This window comes from Choloepus didactylus, chromosome 6, assembly GCF_015220235.1.
Source record: "Choloepus didactylus isolate mChoDid1 chromosome 6, mChoDid1.pri, whole genome shotgun sequence".
Classification (NCBI taxonomy): domain Eukaryota; kingdom Metazoa; phylum Chordata; class Mammalia; order Pilosa; family Megalonychidae; genus Choloepus; species Choloepus didactylus.
The window spans coordinates 5,504,187-5,519,792 of NC_051312.1; the positions used below are offsets into that span (position 1 = coordinate 5,504,187).

A 15,606-nucleotide genomic window follows, 5' to 3' on the forward strand; every position below is an offset into this window, starting at 1 on the left:
CCCGAGCTCTGTGCTAGGCGCGTCCCCAGCCAGGGCCCCCGGCAAGGGGTGTTGACTAAGGGGGAGGGGGAGCGTGGACCCAGCCCTGAGACACGAGGGGGAACCCCTGCCAGGCCTGGGCATCGGAGGGGCCCGTGGGGGGCCCGGTTCGGCGACGGCGGCGTACCCTCGCCCCCTGCCCCCTCGCCTAGGGATGGAACCAGTTTGGCAGAAGAGGAAGCTGAAGCCCAGGGAAGGGGCGCGGAACTGGGGGTTACAGGTGGAGCCCTGGACGCGAATCCAGGTCTCCAAGTCCAGGGAACTTTACCCCAGCCTGGACAAAACTTAAGGATCTGGATGAAATGAGAGCTCCCCCTTCCCCCCAAAGCAGGAGAAAAATCCTGTTATTCCAAGACCCCAGTTAACCAAGGGGACGGGAATGTGCCAGGGGCTTGTGGCCCCGCCCTTCCTCCTGATCGGCCAATCGCGGCAGCCAGGGCTCGGGGAGCCGGAGGGGTCCACTCCCCAGCCCTGTGGGTGTTTAGAAACCAGTGTGGAGGACTGCGCATCCTTGGAGATGACGGATGTGTGGGCACGACGAGTGCGCAGGAGAGCGGCGGGAGAGGCGCCTCTGTGTGTATCTACAAACCCCACGCCCATGACTTCTCCGCATAAATACAATAAATCCCGAGGCGGAACTCCCTTAAACAGAAGGGTAAGCTGCTCCCTGAATGCAGGCGGGGCCGTTGATGGGTCAGGGGCAGCCGAAGTGACCTTTCGAAAGGTCTCACGTGTCCTGCGCCCTTACGGCTGGGAGACAGCCTGTGCCGGCACCCCACAGACCACCCCACCAAGGTTCCCAGGCTGCCGCTTTGGCTGAATACTGGTCGGGACAGACCCAGAGGAGGACAGTCACATGCACCCGAAAGGAATCCATCCTTCTGCCCATGTCAGGCCCTCTGGGTTCAGTACACACCCACACTGCCCTGGGTGGGCAACACTGTCATCCCTGCGACGTTGCAGCCAGACCACAAAGAAAATGTCTCCTGCAGGGCACTTTCTTCTCTGCACCCTCTCCCCGGACCAAAGAGCTATAAATGGAAAGGAGCGTCAGAGGACCCTCCTTCCAGTAGGCCAAGGAGAAAGGTGACCTGCCGTTCTCCCTAGTAATCATCTAGCGTCACATGGGAGATGAGGCACCTGGAGGGATTGCTCCTTCACCGTGGACAGCAGCTCAGCCCCAGACGTGTGCCAGGTCCCCCAGAAGTGTGCTGTGTACTCCAGATGTGTGCAGGGTCTCCCAGATGTGTGCCAGGTCCCCCAGAAGTGTGTGTGTTCCAGGTGTGTGCAGGTTACCCCAGAAGTATGCTGTGTACTCCAGATGTATTCTAGGTATCCCAGATGGGTGCTGTGTACTCCAGATGTGTGCCAGATATCCCAGATGTGTACCGGGTCCCCCAGATGTGTACTGGTCCCCCAGATGTGGATTGAGTTCTCCGGATGTGTACCAGTCCTTCAGATGTGTGCCAGGACCCACAGAAGTGTGCTGGGCACCCCAGGTGTGTGCTGTGTACCCCAGATGTGTGCCAGATATGCCGAGCACCAAGAGGGCGGAGGAAGCTGGGTAGAAGCCAAACACACCTCACAGGGCTTTTCCTTCTGACCTAAACCATTTTGTGCAGGATTTGAGCTAAAACTTCATCATTCTTGGAAGGACCTGATAGCCACTGTGAGGCATAGCAATAGCTCAGTTCTGTAAACACACAGAGAAAATTTTAGAATTCTGAGCCTTGGAATGACAAACTATAAACCAAAAAGGCTCCGGAAAAAAAAATGTAAATACCTCCCAGAGCTATTTTTAACGGTCATTGTTTGCCATTTTGGGGCAGTGACAGGAGATTGTATCGGTAGCCAGCTTTAAAATGCACATTATTGAATGCATTATTATTATTAGCAGAAACATGTTAAACAGCCCTTAATAGATGTTGATTCATTCAAATTGAAGCCTGGAGCCACTTTTCTATTTGTTTTCTTGGCTCCTATTAAGTTGCCGCTGAAGCCCTTTAGCTGCATCCAGCACATGCAAAACGCTAGTCCACAGACACGGATATTTAAAAAGATATTTAAAAATACCTGGACCAGCTCATTTTTTTTAAAAAAAGATTGATGTCGGCTGCTAGTTTGGTAAATGTAGCATGAGAAGGAAGCCAAGCCAGGAGGTGGCCAGGCTGCCGGTGTGTGTCCCGAACGGGGAGAAGAAGAAGGGACACCCACACCCCCCAACACATTTTCCGGGGAGCTCCATTCTGCCGCCACATCTGAAGTCAAAGACCTCCAGCATCTTGCACGTGCCAGGAAGACATTTATGTCAAAAGCAGAAGGGAATAAGTGAACCGTTGTGGGGAGGTGGCACGTCCGTCACTAGGGCTCCCAGCCACCATCACGGAACACAGTCACCACGCCGCACAATGCTTGTAATTATGGAAAATGGTTTCCCTTTTCGGGGAGGCGGCGTGGGAGTGGGGGAGAGAAGGCAGCTCCCGGCCAGTTGCAGCCAGCGCTCAACCCTTGCGCTAAAATAGGCTTGGCAGGGTGGGGGCTGGGCCAGCCAGGTCAGACCCAGCCTGCCTCGAAGCCCGGGCCTGATCGCACCCCAGAGTCTTGCAGTGGCTCTGAGCTTGCAGTTCACCCATCGAGGAAGCCGCCGACAGCCTCTGCTGCTCGTCAGCTGTGCTTGGTCCCAGGATCTTTTCAGGGGTCAGAGTCAAACTGTGTGCACCTCTCCATGCATCGCCTCGTGCCCCGGTGACCTCCCTGGGCCCCCTCATGTGGCCCGGGAGAGGCCCAAATTGCCATGTACACCCTGATCCGATGCCATGTGTCGTCAGAACATGGACAGGGCCATGGGCCCTTTAAATTCTGATTTCTCATCATCACAGGAAGTCTGCTTTCAATTCAGAGTAATTGAACTTGAACTCAGGGCCTAAGCCATCAAACAGATGTGGGCTTGGGTCCTGGCACCACTGCTTGGGCCAGTTCCTGCTCTGTTCACAGCTCCGTAAAGCAGGCCTCGGCAATAGCTGTCCTCGTGGTGGTTGTGATGGGAGAGCAGGAGCCAGACGCAGCCCAGAGCCGGGAGAGCTGTAAGCTGTGGGCCGTGGGGAGTCTTGTTTGCACCGTCCTCGGCTCAGTAGGGAAACGTGGTGGAAGGCCTCAGTGCTGGCGAGGGCCTCCTCTCCCAGCTGAGCAGTTTGGAGGTGACTGTGGGTAGACGGGCTTTAGGGGGTTCTGGGCAGAAGGGGGAAGTGGGTGCCAGGTGCGGATGGGAGCTGGCAGCCAGGGCAGGTGTTGGGGTCTGGTGAGTCTGATGGCCGGGCCAGGGCAGATGTGCCCAGGCTGCTGCACTGAGCAGGGTGGAGGGGGGTCTTTTGAAAAGATTCAAGGGGTCCCATGAGGTGCCTGCAGGGGCTCCCACGACAGTCTGGGGGTCCTGGGTGAGGTTGGACAGAGAGCTCAGTGGCTGTGGGTGTCGTGGGCAGCAAGGGACGAGAACTGGTGAGCAGGCAGGGAGCTAGTTGTGAGCTGGGGTGCAAACCTGCATGGTAGAACCTTCCAGCAGCTGGAGATGCAAAGTGGCCACTCACTGCTGATCCCAGGGCCTCCAATAGTAGGACGAAGGTTGCCAGAGTGTGCAGGGCCTTGCCTTGATGCAGAAAACCCTAAGCTGAAGCGGATCGTCCCCCCTGGGCTCAGCCAGGGCCCGGCGGATGAAGCAAGCAGCCTAACTCCCGTGCTTCCCCTTGGGGTGGGCCATCAGATTTGTGGCAGACACCCAGTAAGTAGTTTATTTAACAGATACTTAGAGAGCACCCCCTAATACACGCCCGGTCCTGTTCTAAGCAATTCCTTGCAATTCTATGCAGTAGTTGCTATTATCATTCCCACTTTCCAGATGCAGAAACTGAGGCTCAGAGAGGTGAAGCCGCTTGCCCAAGGTCACAAGTGTCAAGGCCAGGATTCGAACCCAGAATGTGGACTCCAGAGTCGGTCCTGAACTGATAGAATGAAGGTCTTGCATAGAAAGCCAACATTTCCCATCGGCAGTTGTCCAAGCCCCATGCCTCTGATTCGAGCCGTCACTGCGAAATGCCTGGCTATGATTTGTTTCATATTTTCCTATAGTCCAGCTCACTTTTTCAAACTTGATTTTAAAAGAAGATGACATCACTGCTGGAGTTGGAAAGCTAGACTCTCTGGCCATCAGCAGAAGGCAACAGTAAAGTACAATCAAAAGACAATAATGTTGTTCAGTTCTGCCTGGGTGGTGTCCCCAGAAGGCCCTGGAAGGATCCGGTTCAGGGAGGAGACTCACCTGGCAGACAGGTGTTAGCACCTGCAGCCACCCAGCCGCACCCCTCTGCTTGAAATACCCTGAAACCTTTACGAGGAGTGAAAACTGAGCTACATCCTCACCACGCGGTTCGGCTCTCCTACATGCGGAGTCCTTGTGCCACCTCAAAATGATCCCATTCCACCTAATGCAGTTTTGTGGGGCGCAATATTCCAGGAAAGACTGAAAATAGCAGAGATAACTTCTCCGGGGGTGGGGGGGGCTGGGAGCTGACCATCTGCTGGTCACCCCGAGGCCCCTTAACTTCCATCGTCCCTTTTGGGTGGAGGGAGGTGCCTCGGATGCGGAGATCTCCAGCCACAAGATGTAGCTAGAACTGAATATTCAGTGTTATTGTATCTGTCAGCACAACCTTATGAGGTATGAGTTATGATTCCCATTTACGGCTAAGGAAATGGGTGTGCCGAGAGAGAGTGGCTTGCCAAGCCCACACAGCTGGTAAGTGGCAGAATTTGGATTCAAAGCCAGGTCCAACTGATTCCAGAAATTTCTAGTCAACTCCAGAACTCTTTCCACCACACCATACCAACCTTCCATTCATCTCTCAGAAGTTTGGGAGCAGTGTGGATGGACCCAAAGTATCAGTTGCTCCCACTATCACCAGGAACAATAACAAGACTATGAAAACAATAGAAAAAACCCTGTATTTTAATCTCTTTAATTTGCTGCATTCAAAATCTGGGCTCCCAGCTCCTTGGGCTCTCCTGACCCTTCCTTGGTTTGTTTGTTGGTGGGGATGAGGTGGGCCAAGGGCCTGGGGGAGGACGCTCAGTGTTGAGTCTTTCAGATCTGGCTAACGTTCCGATGCCGGTTTACCCTTAGAGGCTGCCCACGTCGCTTCTTGAGTCTAGAGAATTAACCTGATTCTAATTAATGGCGCAAATATTTATGCTCAATTCCCCATCAAAGACAACACAGCCTGTTTTTTTAGAGTAAGTAATACTGATGCCAAGACTCTTGGCAATAAAAGAGGCGAGATGACAAACTCTAGATGTCTTTAAGTTATTTAAGGCTGGCGGGTTTGTATAAAGTCCCCTCTGTAGTTGAACACATTTGCTGGTTGGTTTTTCTCTCTCTTCCCCTAAAGGTCAAAGGATTATCCCAATCAGTCCTGAATAAAGACGTTAGGTTTTCATTCAGGACACAAAGGTAAAGCACCTCTCGAGAGAGGGGTTGCTTTGCATCGAGTTTAGTTTAAAAATAAAACAGTCGGGAAGGCGGTCTAGAGTCACCCGGCGGATCTGCTTCTCAGGGCTGGCTCCTTTTGGAGGTGCTTTGCCAACAAAATGTTTGGCATTGTCCTCTGCTCACCTGCTAGGGGAAAGGACCCCCCGGCCCGGTTCCTGGTGAAACGCTGCCCGCTCTGAGACCCAGAGGGCAAAGCCTCGATGCTGTTTGGTTTCTTCTGCACAAGGGACAAGAGCCCTGTCCCAGTTCCCTCAACGTCTTCCTCAGGGCAGGTTTGGGGGATGCGGAGTCTTGGGGAAAGAAAACGCCGCTGTCCCAGCCCTGCCTCCTTTCTGGAAAGTTCTTAGCTGCTCTCCCTTGAGTGTCTGACCCCTTTCAGCCCCTGTATGCAAACAACAACCTCTCTGACTGGAGACTGTTCACAAAACCCCAGGAGCAGCTCCTTTCAGGAGGCGAGATAAGGCTTTCCCAGACCTTTGAGGGAATCCGAGAAAGAAACGTGAAACTTGGCCTCTGCTATCACCGCTGGCTCAGAGCAGCGACGACACTCCACCCGCCGGAGTGTGGGTGTTGGTTTCGGGGTGCACAAAGCCTCGGCGGCCACGGTCACTCTGGGGATGGCCCTGAGGAGGAGCTGGCTTTCTTTGTCCTCGAGAAGCAGGCAGGGCGGGTCCCTGTCCCCAGGCCACCCTGGCAGCCTCTGGCTTGGTCGGCAGCCCCCCGGGTTCTCAGGCCAGGGCTCCCCGCGAGGAGCAGGAGGCGGTGGCAGGACCAGTCCACTCGGGGCCACATCTCGTGGTTTGGAACAACATCCCACGGTTTGCAGCACGTGCTCTGATCCTGTGGCCTTCAACCTCTGTGGCCGTGTTGGGACGGCCACGCAGAATTAGGCCTTGTGTCACCGCCTGAGCCGGGGGTGGTTTGACAAGTTGGAAACTGCCCAGTGGGTTAAATGAGCAGTGCATCCTGGCCCCCGTCTTTTGGCTTCAACCTAAAGGATTTAATACCATTTCTGGTGAGCTGCAGGGCTGCCCACCTGCTCTGGAGGACAAGCAGCCTCTCATACCAGGAGAGGGAAGGGAGGTGAATCACTCGGCTCCCCTCCCCGAGGTCACCCCCACTCAGACACCAGCCTCAGGTTTGGGGGTTCCCAGGGCCTCCTGCACTTGTGACCAACCAGCTGCAAATTCAGGGTCCTCACGACCACCTAGAGCAGGAGTTGGTGCAGGAGCAGGACTGGGGGCCTAGGCTGGGGAGAGGGCTGCCTGGCAGGAAAATGGGGAGCTGCAGCAATAAAGACCCCCTTTTCTCTCCTCCTGTCCCCTGCTCTCCTGCTGGCACCTCTGGAAGGGTGAACATACCCTGCAGCCAGAGGCGACGGGACAAATTGGTAAAGTTCTACAGGGCAGAGTGAGGAGGGCAGGAGTGAGTCTGGGGGGTGGGGGCACTGGGGGGCATCGGCACAGCACACCACAGCGATCTGTCCCAAACTGAGTGCATGACCTCATGCACCAAACCCGAGCAAACAAGAACAAAATAAAACAAACTGTCATGTTCCCACTGGTCAGTAGGGTGTTGGACCAACTGTTCTAAACCCAGTGACTGCCAGCTTCTATCCCCCGGCTGCAGTTTGTCCAGGAGAGCGCCAAGCCCAGATCCAGGGTCCCACACTGGGGGACGAACGCCATGAAGATGGTTTCACACTTCTCCTGGGGCCAAAGGCGAGGCTGCCCCCCTGGGGCCTGCGGTAGGTGGGATTGCGTACCCTAATATCTTGATCTGCTTTCCTGGGGGTGGGAACCCACCGTGAATCTGTCCAACTGAATGAGTCCAGGCCTTGGTCCCGAGCCCTGGAGGCCTTTCCAAGCAGAAGGAATTCAGACACAGTCAGAGAAAGCTGAGGGGAGGAGCCAGGAGATGGAAGTCAGGGGGAAGCCAGAAGAGAGAGGAGAGGACACTGCATGTGAAGCAGAAATCAAAGCCAAGGAACCTGAGGACTGCCGGCAAGCCAGCACCAGAACACAGCTGAACCCAGGAGCACGTGAGCCTTCCAGCCTCCGACGCTGTGAGCCAGTAAATTCCTGCCGTCTAAGCCGAACCATAATGCAGTGTTTGTCATAGCAGCCTGGCAAACAACGACAGACCTGATTGCTCATGAATCGCTGAGCTAAAAGGAGCTCAGGTCACCCCTGAAAGAGCTGTCACCCCGACACAGGGCCCCTCAGCTCCCTCATGCAGCGTCCTCAGTTTTCACACCCACCAGCTTTGCAGACTGTTAGAGCCTGCTGTTCCTAGTGGACCCCATGGCAGACTGTCTGGGGACTCCTTGGAGAAGGTGGTGGGTATTTGTCATTTGGTCTGTCCAGCATCTCACTCCCCTTCCTATTTGGGGAGGAGGGGATCCCCCACTGGGTGCAATATTGGTGGGACACAGAACCCACTCTTAGGGAAACAGGATGCTCCGTGTCTCTGGCAACTGGGTCATGGACATGTGACCCAGGCTTGGCCAATCAGACATCCCCGTGGGCGGCTCTGCCTCTGGGCCCACACAGGCAGGGGTAGGGAGCGTGGGGACAGCGAGGTGGCATCCAGTGGCAGCAGTGGCTGTGTGTAGCGGCAGGGGTGCCCTGCAGCAGCACGGAGAGGTATATGTGTCACTCATCCCACCCACGCTGCCTCTGTCCCTGCCCTCCTGCCAACCCTCCCACGGCCTTCCATCATGCGCTTTCTCTTTGGAGAACCAGACTTGCTTTCTGTCGCTCGCAGCCAAGAGCCCTGAACAACAGAGAGCACATGAGTCATGGGTTTCCAGAGAACAGAACCAGTATCTCTTGCATTAAGAGATTTGTGATAAGGAAAGGGCTCTCGCGATTTGGGGGGTTTGGAATCCTGAGCAGGCACTTGGGAGTCCACACCTCCCACAGGGGAGCCCTGTGTTCCTGGATCTGAATACTCTGGCCTGGAGACTTCAGACCCACCACCCCGCCTTTTACCAGCTCTGGGTGATCTTGAGCAGACCCCCTTTCCTTTCTGTGCCTCCGTTTCTTACCTGTAAAGTGGGCGTACATCTAGTGCTCACCCCATGGGTTGTCACAGAGAGTAAATGAACAAAAACAGGTAAACTGCCGGCTCACCCCCAGAAACCACGCACTATGCGCCAACTATTTTTAACTCTCAATTTCAGAAAACTCATTTTCCTTAGGCCCCATTTTCCTTATTAACTTCCAAAGTATTTTATTTTTGAGGAATTTAAAAAATCTCAGTAAGCTACCTTAAAACTGTTTCAGAACAAGAGAGAACCTAAAAATAAATGCTGAAGTAGAGCACGTGCTGTGAAGTCTTATCCCACTGTACGAAGAATCACGCCCAGAACTGTTAGGTCAGGGGACTGAAAGTATTTGCCAGCTTCAACAGGGTCTTTAAGGAATAGTGGGAAATAGTCAGTCAATAAATACTTACTGAGTATGTAATATCACCCTGGGCTGGGTCTGAGCACTGAGGATGCCACAGACTTGGCAGCTATGGAAATTATATTCATGGGAGGGTGAAAGAGAATAAGCAATTAATGTCGTGGTGGATAAAGAGGGTGGTTTGAAAAAAATGCAGAAGGGCAAGGGACAGAGAATCGGGGGGCTGCCTTAGATAGGGGTCAGGATGGACGTCACTGAGGAAGGGGTGTTTGCTTAGAGGGAAGGCAGGTATATCTGGGGAAGAACATTCCGGAACCAGGCTACAGCCGGTGCAGAGGGCCGCGAGGGGAGCTGGCTGGTACTTAATGGCACCGTTACCCGTCTTGGGAATGTGACAAAGGCTGAGCTCATGGAATGTTCTTGGATTTATGAACCCCGTCTCCAGGCATGAGCGGAGGTAAATGTTGATACAATGTATTTACACGGAAACGTCTTATCAAAACGCAGTGTTAACGTGACAAAAAAAATCCAGTTGGTCATGAAGTGTTTTACGGCTCCAGAAAGATGATACATAGGATGTTGATTATAGCATTTTACAGTTTTCCAAAGAAAAATAGGTGTGTGCAAGTGAAACCTACCCAGGAAATGAGGTGATTCAGTGGGCAGTGTCTGCGATAGCGGCGTGAGCATTTGAAATATCCCCTGCATTTTGCCAGGGCTGAAAACTATGTATCCTAGGGACTGCACCCCCACTTTAGAGGAGCCTGCCCCCACCCCGCCCTGCTCAGGCTGTGCACTGCAGTCTGAGATAACGCTGGCATTCCTGCAGGCAAATACTCCAGGGAGCTGATCTCTCTGAACTCACCTTCACTTTACTTTCACATTTATCCAAAACAGTTGGTGTATGTGAGGTTCGCGCTGCAGCAGTAAGGACTGGAAGCCGGGGGAAAGTCATTTTTCCAAAAGCAGCAAGAAGGAGGAATTCAAGCCCCGTGTACACCCTGCTAGGGCCACCGAGATGGGAATCGAAGCTGATTCAAGCATCTACAGCCTGGAGTGCTGGAAATGGGGGTGGGATGAGGCAGGCATGGAGGGGGGTCCCCGATTTCTTGTCCCAAGTTGTGGCAAGGCCAGCAAGGAAAAGACTGACTATTTTAAAAAGAAACAAGGAGGAAGCTGGAGGTGGAGGAGGAGGAAGAAAAGGGAGAGGACAAGGAGGAAGAGAAAGGAAAAAAGGAAAAAAAAGAAAAAGTTGAAGAAGAGAAAAAAAGCAAGGGGCCCTTTACGCAAATTCATCCTGTTAAAATGCAACCATCATTTACTCATTCAACAAACACACTGACCACTGCAGGCTCCGTTCTAGGCCTCGGCAATGCAGTAGTGCACAGACCAGACAAAACTCCCTGCCCTTGGGGAGCTTCAAGTCTAGGAGATTCTATGAGGCAAATTGTGTAGAATGGAGAATCACCCACTGTCTGGGCTGGAAAGGACTCAGGGGCCGTGGAGAGCAACTGCCCATTTTACAGATGAGGAAACCAAGGCTCAGGGGAGGGAATGACCACTCAGCACCAGACAAGGTACTTGTCTTTTGGGCAGAACCCGTGGTGTGGACTGCCAGTTGCCTCCCAATATGTATTCTCTGACTTCTTCATAAGAGAACCCCTAGTTTTCAGCTGGGCACATGACTACCCAGAATAAAGACTGCATTTCCTGGCCTTCCTCACAGCTACGTGTGGCCCTGGGACTAAATTCAGGCCATTGGGAATGGGTGGAAATGTGTGAGCAATGTCCAGAGATTATCCTTTGGGGGAGAGAGAGTGCCCTCCTTTGCCCTTCTCTTCCCTGCTGGCTGGAATGCAGATTTGATTTCTTGAGCTCCAGCAGCCATTTTGGGCCATGAGGCAGTTGCCTTGCTGAGCATGGCAGAGCAGCCTGAGAGAAGAAGCTGGAATCCTTGATGACTTTGTGAGGCTCCCTCCCAGCCCCAGGAATGCCCACCTCTAGACTTCTCTTAAATAAGAGAAAATAACTCCCACCTTTTTAAAGACAGCTTTTCTATCCTTCACTGCTGACCCAACAGTCCTATGAAACTGCCCAGCTTGCCCAAAGGCCTTCCCTGGGTCCCCTCTCTACAAAGCAGCTGTTTGTGCTCCTCCCTCATAGTGCTAGAGACGAGCAAATGGCCCCAGAGAAAGGCTATGACCTGCCTGAGTCCCAGAACCTGTCTTCTACAAACATTTTACCTCGGACCTGTGTGAAAGAACTGCTGAGGCAAATGGCCCCTGCTCCCCGAGTGCTGGCCAAGATCGTCGTTGCCTGATGAGCATTTCCCAAAGGGATGTTCTGATGAGAACAGATCAATGTGGACAGTGACGCGCCGAAGGCCATTGTCACTGTGGTTGGGTCAGCCTGGCTCCATTCTACCCTCTCCATGGACGCCCCGCTGGGCTGGGCTGCTCTGTCCACGGGCTCCGAGAAGATGCATCCTGAGGCTCAGCCTGGGCACCCCGGCCCCACTCGGGGAGAGCTGGGGTACTGGTTCTCTCCGGGGACACTCGGGTCAGGCTTTTGATGTGTAGCATCGTCTGTTTTGGTTTCCCCTCAAGAGAAACAGCTTCCTTTAGGCTTTCTTCCCTGCCACCCTCTCTGTCTCCCTCTCTCTCTCCCTTGCTTCTTCTCTTCCTATTCGTCTGCATTTCCTGTCAATGGAGGTTTCCTTCAGATCCTGAGGACACTGTCCCTCCCCAGCTACCCCCTACCTCCCCATGAGGACCCCTCCTCTGATGGGTGAGGGGAGACATAATTTCTCCCAGCCCCATCCCCCCTCAGGGTCCCCTGATTCCAAGCTGCCTCATTCACCCACAGCAGCATTTCACAGGAAAGGGACCCCATTTTCTGGCACCGTGCAATTCTGGGGGTCTCACTCTGAAGCAGAAATAGAGGCAGTGCCAGAGAGAGGCTCTTCCCATCCCCAACAGTGGACAATGGCCATCACCAGGTGTGCCAGTTTGGATGTATTATGTCACCCAAATGCCATTATCTTTGATGCAGTCTTGTGTGGGCAAACGTATTAGTGTTGATTAGATTGTAATTCTTTGATTGAGTGTTTCCATGGAGATGCGCCCCACCCAACTGTGGGTGATGACTCTGATTAGATAATTTCCATGGCGGTGTGGCCCCACCCATTCAGCGTGGGCCGTGATTAGTTTACTAGAGCACTATATGAGCTCAGACAGAAGGAGCGAGCTTGCCATAGCCAAGAGGGACACGTTGAAGAATGCACAGGAGCTGAGAGAGGAGCTGCAGATGAGAGACAGTTTGAAGAGGAGCTGCAGCTAAGAGAGGACAAAATGCCCCAAGAGCAGCATTGTGGAGAAACACCATTTTGAAATGTAACCTGGGAGCAAGTGGACGCCAGCCACGAGCCTTCCGAGCTAACACAGGTTTTCCGGACACCATTGGCCATCCTTCAGTGCAGGAACCCCCTTACCTTGGACACTTTATGGCCTTAAGATTGTAACTTTGTAACCGAATGAACCCTCTTTATAAATCAGATCCATTTCTGGTGTTTTGCGTAAAGGCAGCATTAGCAAACTGGAGCACCAGGGAAGCTGCAGCCCCTCTGGGCAGTGCTAGCACCAAGCCCTTTCTCCCGCCAGATCCTGTGATCTTCCTACCACCCTCCCCATCTGCATATCCAGGGTCCCAAAGGAGAAACCCTGGTTACTGAGTTATGGCTGAAGGGATGCCGCTTATTTGTCAGGGCCCCTCCCCATGGTTGTAGCACCCTGGGCTGCCCCACGACAGTCCGGAGTTCCAAAGTGGAGCCCGTTTCTGTCCATCCAGCAGTCACCAGCCCAGAGCTGATGCTGACCTTATTTATACTAGGGTGTGACTGACTGATAAATGGCTAATTGCTGCCCCTTTGGAGATGCCAGTGTGGTGATCAAGAGCTTTATGACCAAGGAAGGAGAGTGAAGAATGAAGCAAGCATGGGGTCTTCCCAGGGGACCTCCTCAAGGAACAGCCCTGTGCTGCCATCAGGGAGATTCTCAAGGCCAGGTCAAAAGTCCATGGGCTTTGCAGTTGGCATAGGAGTACTACACATGGCTCACTCTGCCCAAGAAGTGTCCCTGGGAGAGGTAGAAGTCAGCAACTGAGCCCCAGTGACCTGGAGATCTAAGTGCTTGGTCCCTTTAGTGTAAATGGCCCAAGCCTCTGCATCCTGGCCCTTCCTGAAAGCATCCCCAGCCCTGTCCCTCCTCTCCTGTCCTCAGCTTTGCCCTCTGGAGTAAAGGGCAGGTGTATTTGCCCTGGTGTAGTCGGCACTGGGGGCTGGGCTGGACTCACCGATTTCCAGAATTCCTAGAATGGAGCCAGACCATGTCTGCCTTCCCGGGGGCCCCTCACCTGTCAGCCAGGTGCAGAGTCCCCTCCACATCCGAGGGCCACTAACCATGGCCACCAACCACAATCTCGGTTTAGGGAACTCAAAAATTTGGCAATGCTTTGGAATTATTTTAGGACTATTTTATAAACATTTCATTGCTCAACTCATAGTCCTCTGCCCTCTGCCTAGACTCTCCGACATTTTGAGAATAAACCAAAAACAAAAAGCAGTCCTTTTTCAGGAAATTCAGGCTTCCCAGGGAGGCCAGAGGGCCCTGGGGACAGAGGGCCATTCCTGAGAGAGGTTCCAGCTTGTGCCAAGGATGGTCTTGGGAAGGTGGCCCCACAGACCCAGAACTCACGCAGGACACGGGCAGGGCCTCGGGGACCACCTCCCGCCCTCTCCGTCACACAGAGGAGGCTGCAGCTCGCATTCTGGAGCTTTCCCCCCACCTAGGGCCTGGGGAAGTAAGTCAGCTTCCTTGTTCTTTTGTGCATTCATTCATTCACTTGCTCACTCACTCATAAACTGAAAAAGGTATTCCTTCAACAAACAACCCACAAAGGGTGGAGCTCGGTTGGAGAGATCCAGCCGTGAACTTGGCGGTGGATCCCCTGGGTCCTGGCTGGCACACGACGGGGGAGATGGGGACCCGCTGCCCTCCCTCCCCGAGGTCCCCTCACCCTTGCCCATCTCGTCAGGTGGAGGATGCTCATGCCATGTCCAGCAGACTGCGGCCCCTCCACACATGCTGCTCCACTGGTATCTGCTCATTTTACTGAGGCCCAGAGAGGGAGAGTGACTTGCCCAAGGCCACACAGCGAGGAGCAGGGTGGGTTTGGGACCAAGGCCCCTGACTCTCGGTTCTCAGTCTCCCCTTTACAGCACAGAGGTGACGGGAGGAGGCCTTGGACAGTGACGGGGAAGGTCACTCCCAGCCCTCTCCTCCCCGCCGCGGCGCCTTGGGTGATGACATAGCTGCTGGAATTCACTTTACTCGAGTGTAAAGCTGGGTGATAGCAGCACTCACGAGGTGCCACCCCTGTCCTAAGCCCAGGACAACTTTTAGCTCATGTCTGACTCTTTCCCCAAACTCCATCGTTCTTAGCCCCATTTTACTGATGAGCAAACCAAGGCACAGAGAGTTGAGGCCGCTCAGCCAAGGCGGCACAGCTGGAAACCGAGCCCCGAAGCCTCGCGTCGTCATCAGCCCCGGGACTGACCCCGCAGGGCATCACGGCCCATAGGGCAGGGGTTCTCTACAGAGGGGACCCCCGGCATTGTCGGGGAACGTTTTCTGTTGTCACAGGGGTTGGATGGGGATGGAGTGGGGTGCTCCCGGCATCTGGTGGGTAGAGGCTGGGGATGCTGGTGAACGTCCTCCAACGCACGGGACACCCCCCACCCGAGAGCTCCCGGGCTCCAGGGGTCAGTGGCAACGCGGCTGAGAAACCCTGGGGTTTTAGGATTTAGTTCTTAGGAAAGGTTCTTCTCCGGCTGGAAATCCACCCTGCGTTAACATACCCACCCCCAGGGCCTATCACCCTGAGGCGCGCCCCCTGCCCTGTCCCCAATCCCACTGGTCGGGGCACCGTTGGACCCCGTGCTCCCTGGGACGGCCCCACGTGGACCCCCGAGACGCACGCAGCCCGGGGGTCTCACTCCAGTCGGGCTGGCAGCGACAATGCTCCCCTCGGCCCCGCCCCCAGCCGCGTGGCCCCCTACCCAGCCTGCTCCTTACTTGCCAACAGAGGGTCCAGGACTGTCTCCGCCGTCGGGCTCGCCTCCCACGTGCTGGCCTCCATCGCTCCGGCCCGGGAGTGAGCCTCGGCTCCCTGTGGCAGGTCCGGACGCTGGGTCACCCTTCCCCGCAGCAGCGACACTTCCGACACCTCCGTGGCCGGGACCTCGGGCAGGGCGACAGGCTGCTCCCGGGGGCCAGCAGGGTTTGCAAAATGAGTCAGCGGGTGGAGCTGCTGCTTGGGTGTCGCGTGTGGGTTAATCAGTAACGCGCGGGCACTTTCCCAGGCTCCCAGAGGACTCCTGTCGCCGGGGCTGCCTCCAGCCTTGACCCCAGGCCTGGAGGACCGGCCCGGGCAGGCCCAGCTGGGCCCAGTTCTCCGCTGAGAGTGAGGGTCAGACCTGAGAACCCTGCCTGCCTTCAGCTCTGTGGCCTGAGCTCTGACAAGGGAGGTTGTCGGAGGAGGCGGGTGGCCCCATTTCCCAGC

General features: G+C 54.7%; 1 protein-coding gene across 4 annotated transcripts in view; it reads right to left on the reverse strand.

Annotated features, from left to right (window-relative positions):
- ANO1 (anoctamin 1) overlaps positions 1-15,279 on the reverse strand; it is a 174,762-nt gene extending 159,483 nt beyond the window's left edge. For all 4 annotated transcript variants that reach the window (XM_037840409.1, XM_037840407.1, XM_037840408.1 and 1 more), the window contains exon 1: positions 15,120-15,279. In XM_037840409.1, the coding sequence (XP_037696337.1) occupies positions 15,120-15,183 (64 nt within the window). In that variant the 5' untranslated portion in view covers positions 15,184-15,279. The remainder of the gene's footprint in view (positions 1-15,119) is intronic.
- Positions 15,280-15,606: the final 327 nt, after the last annotated feature.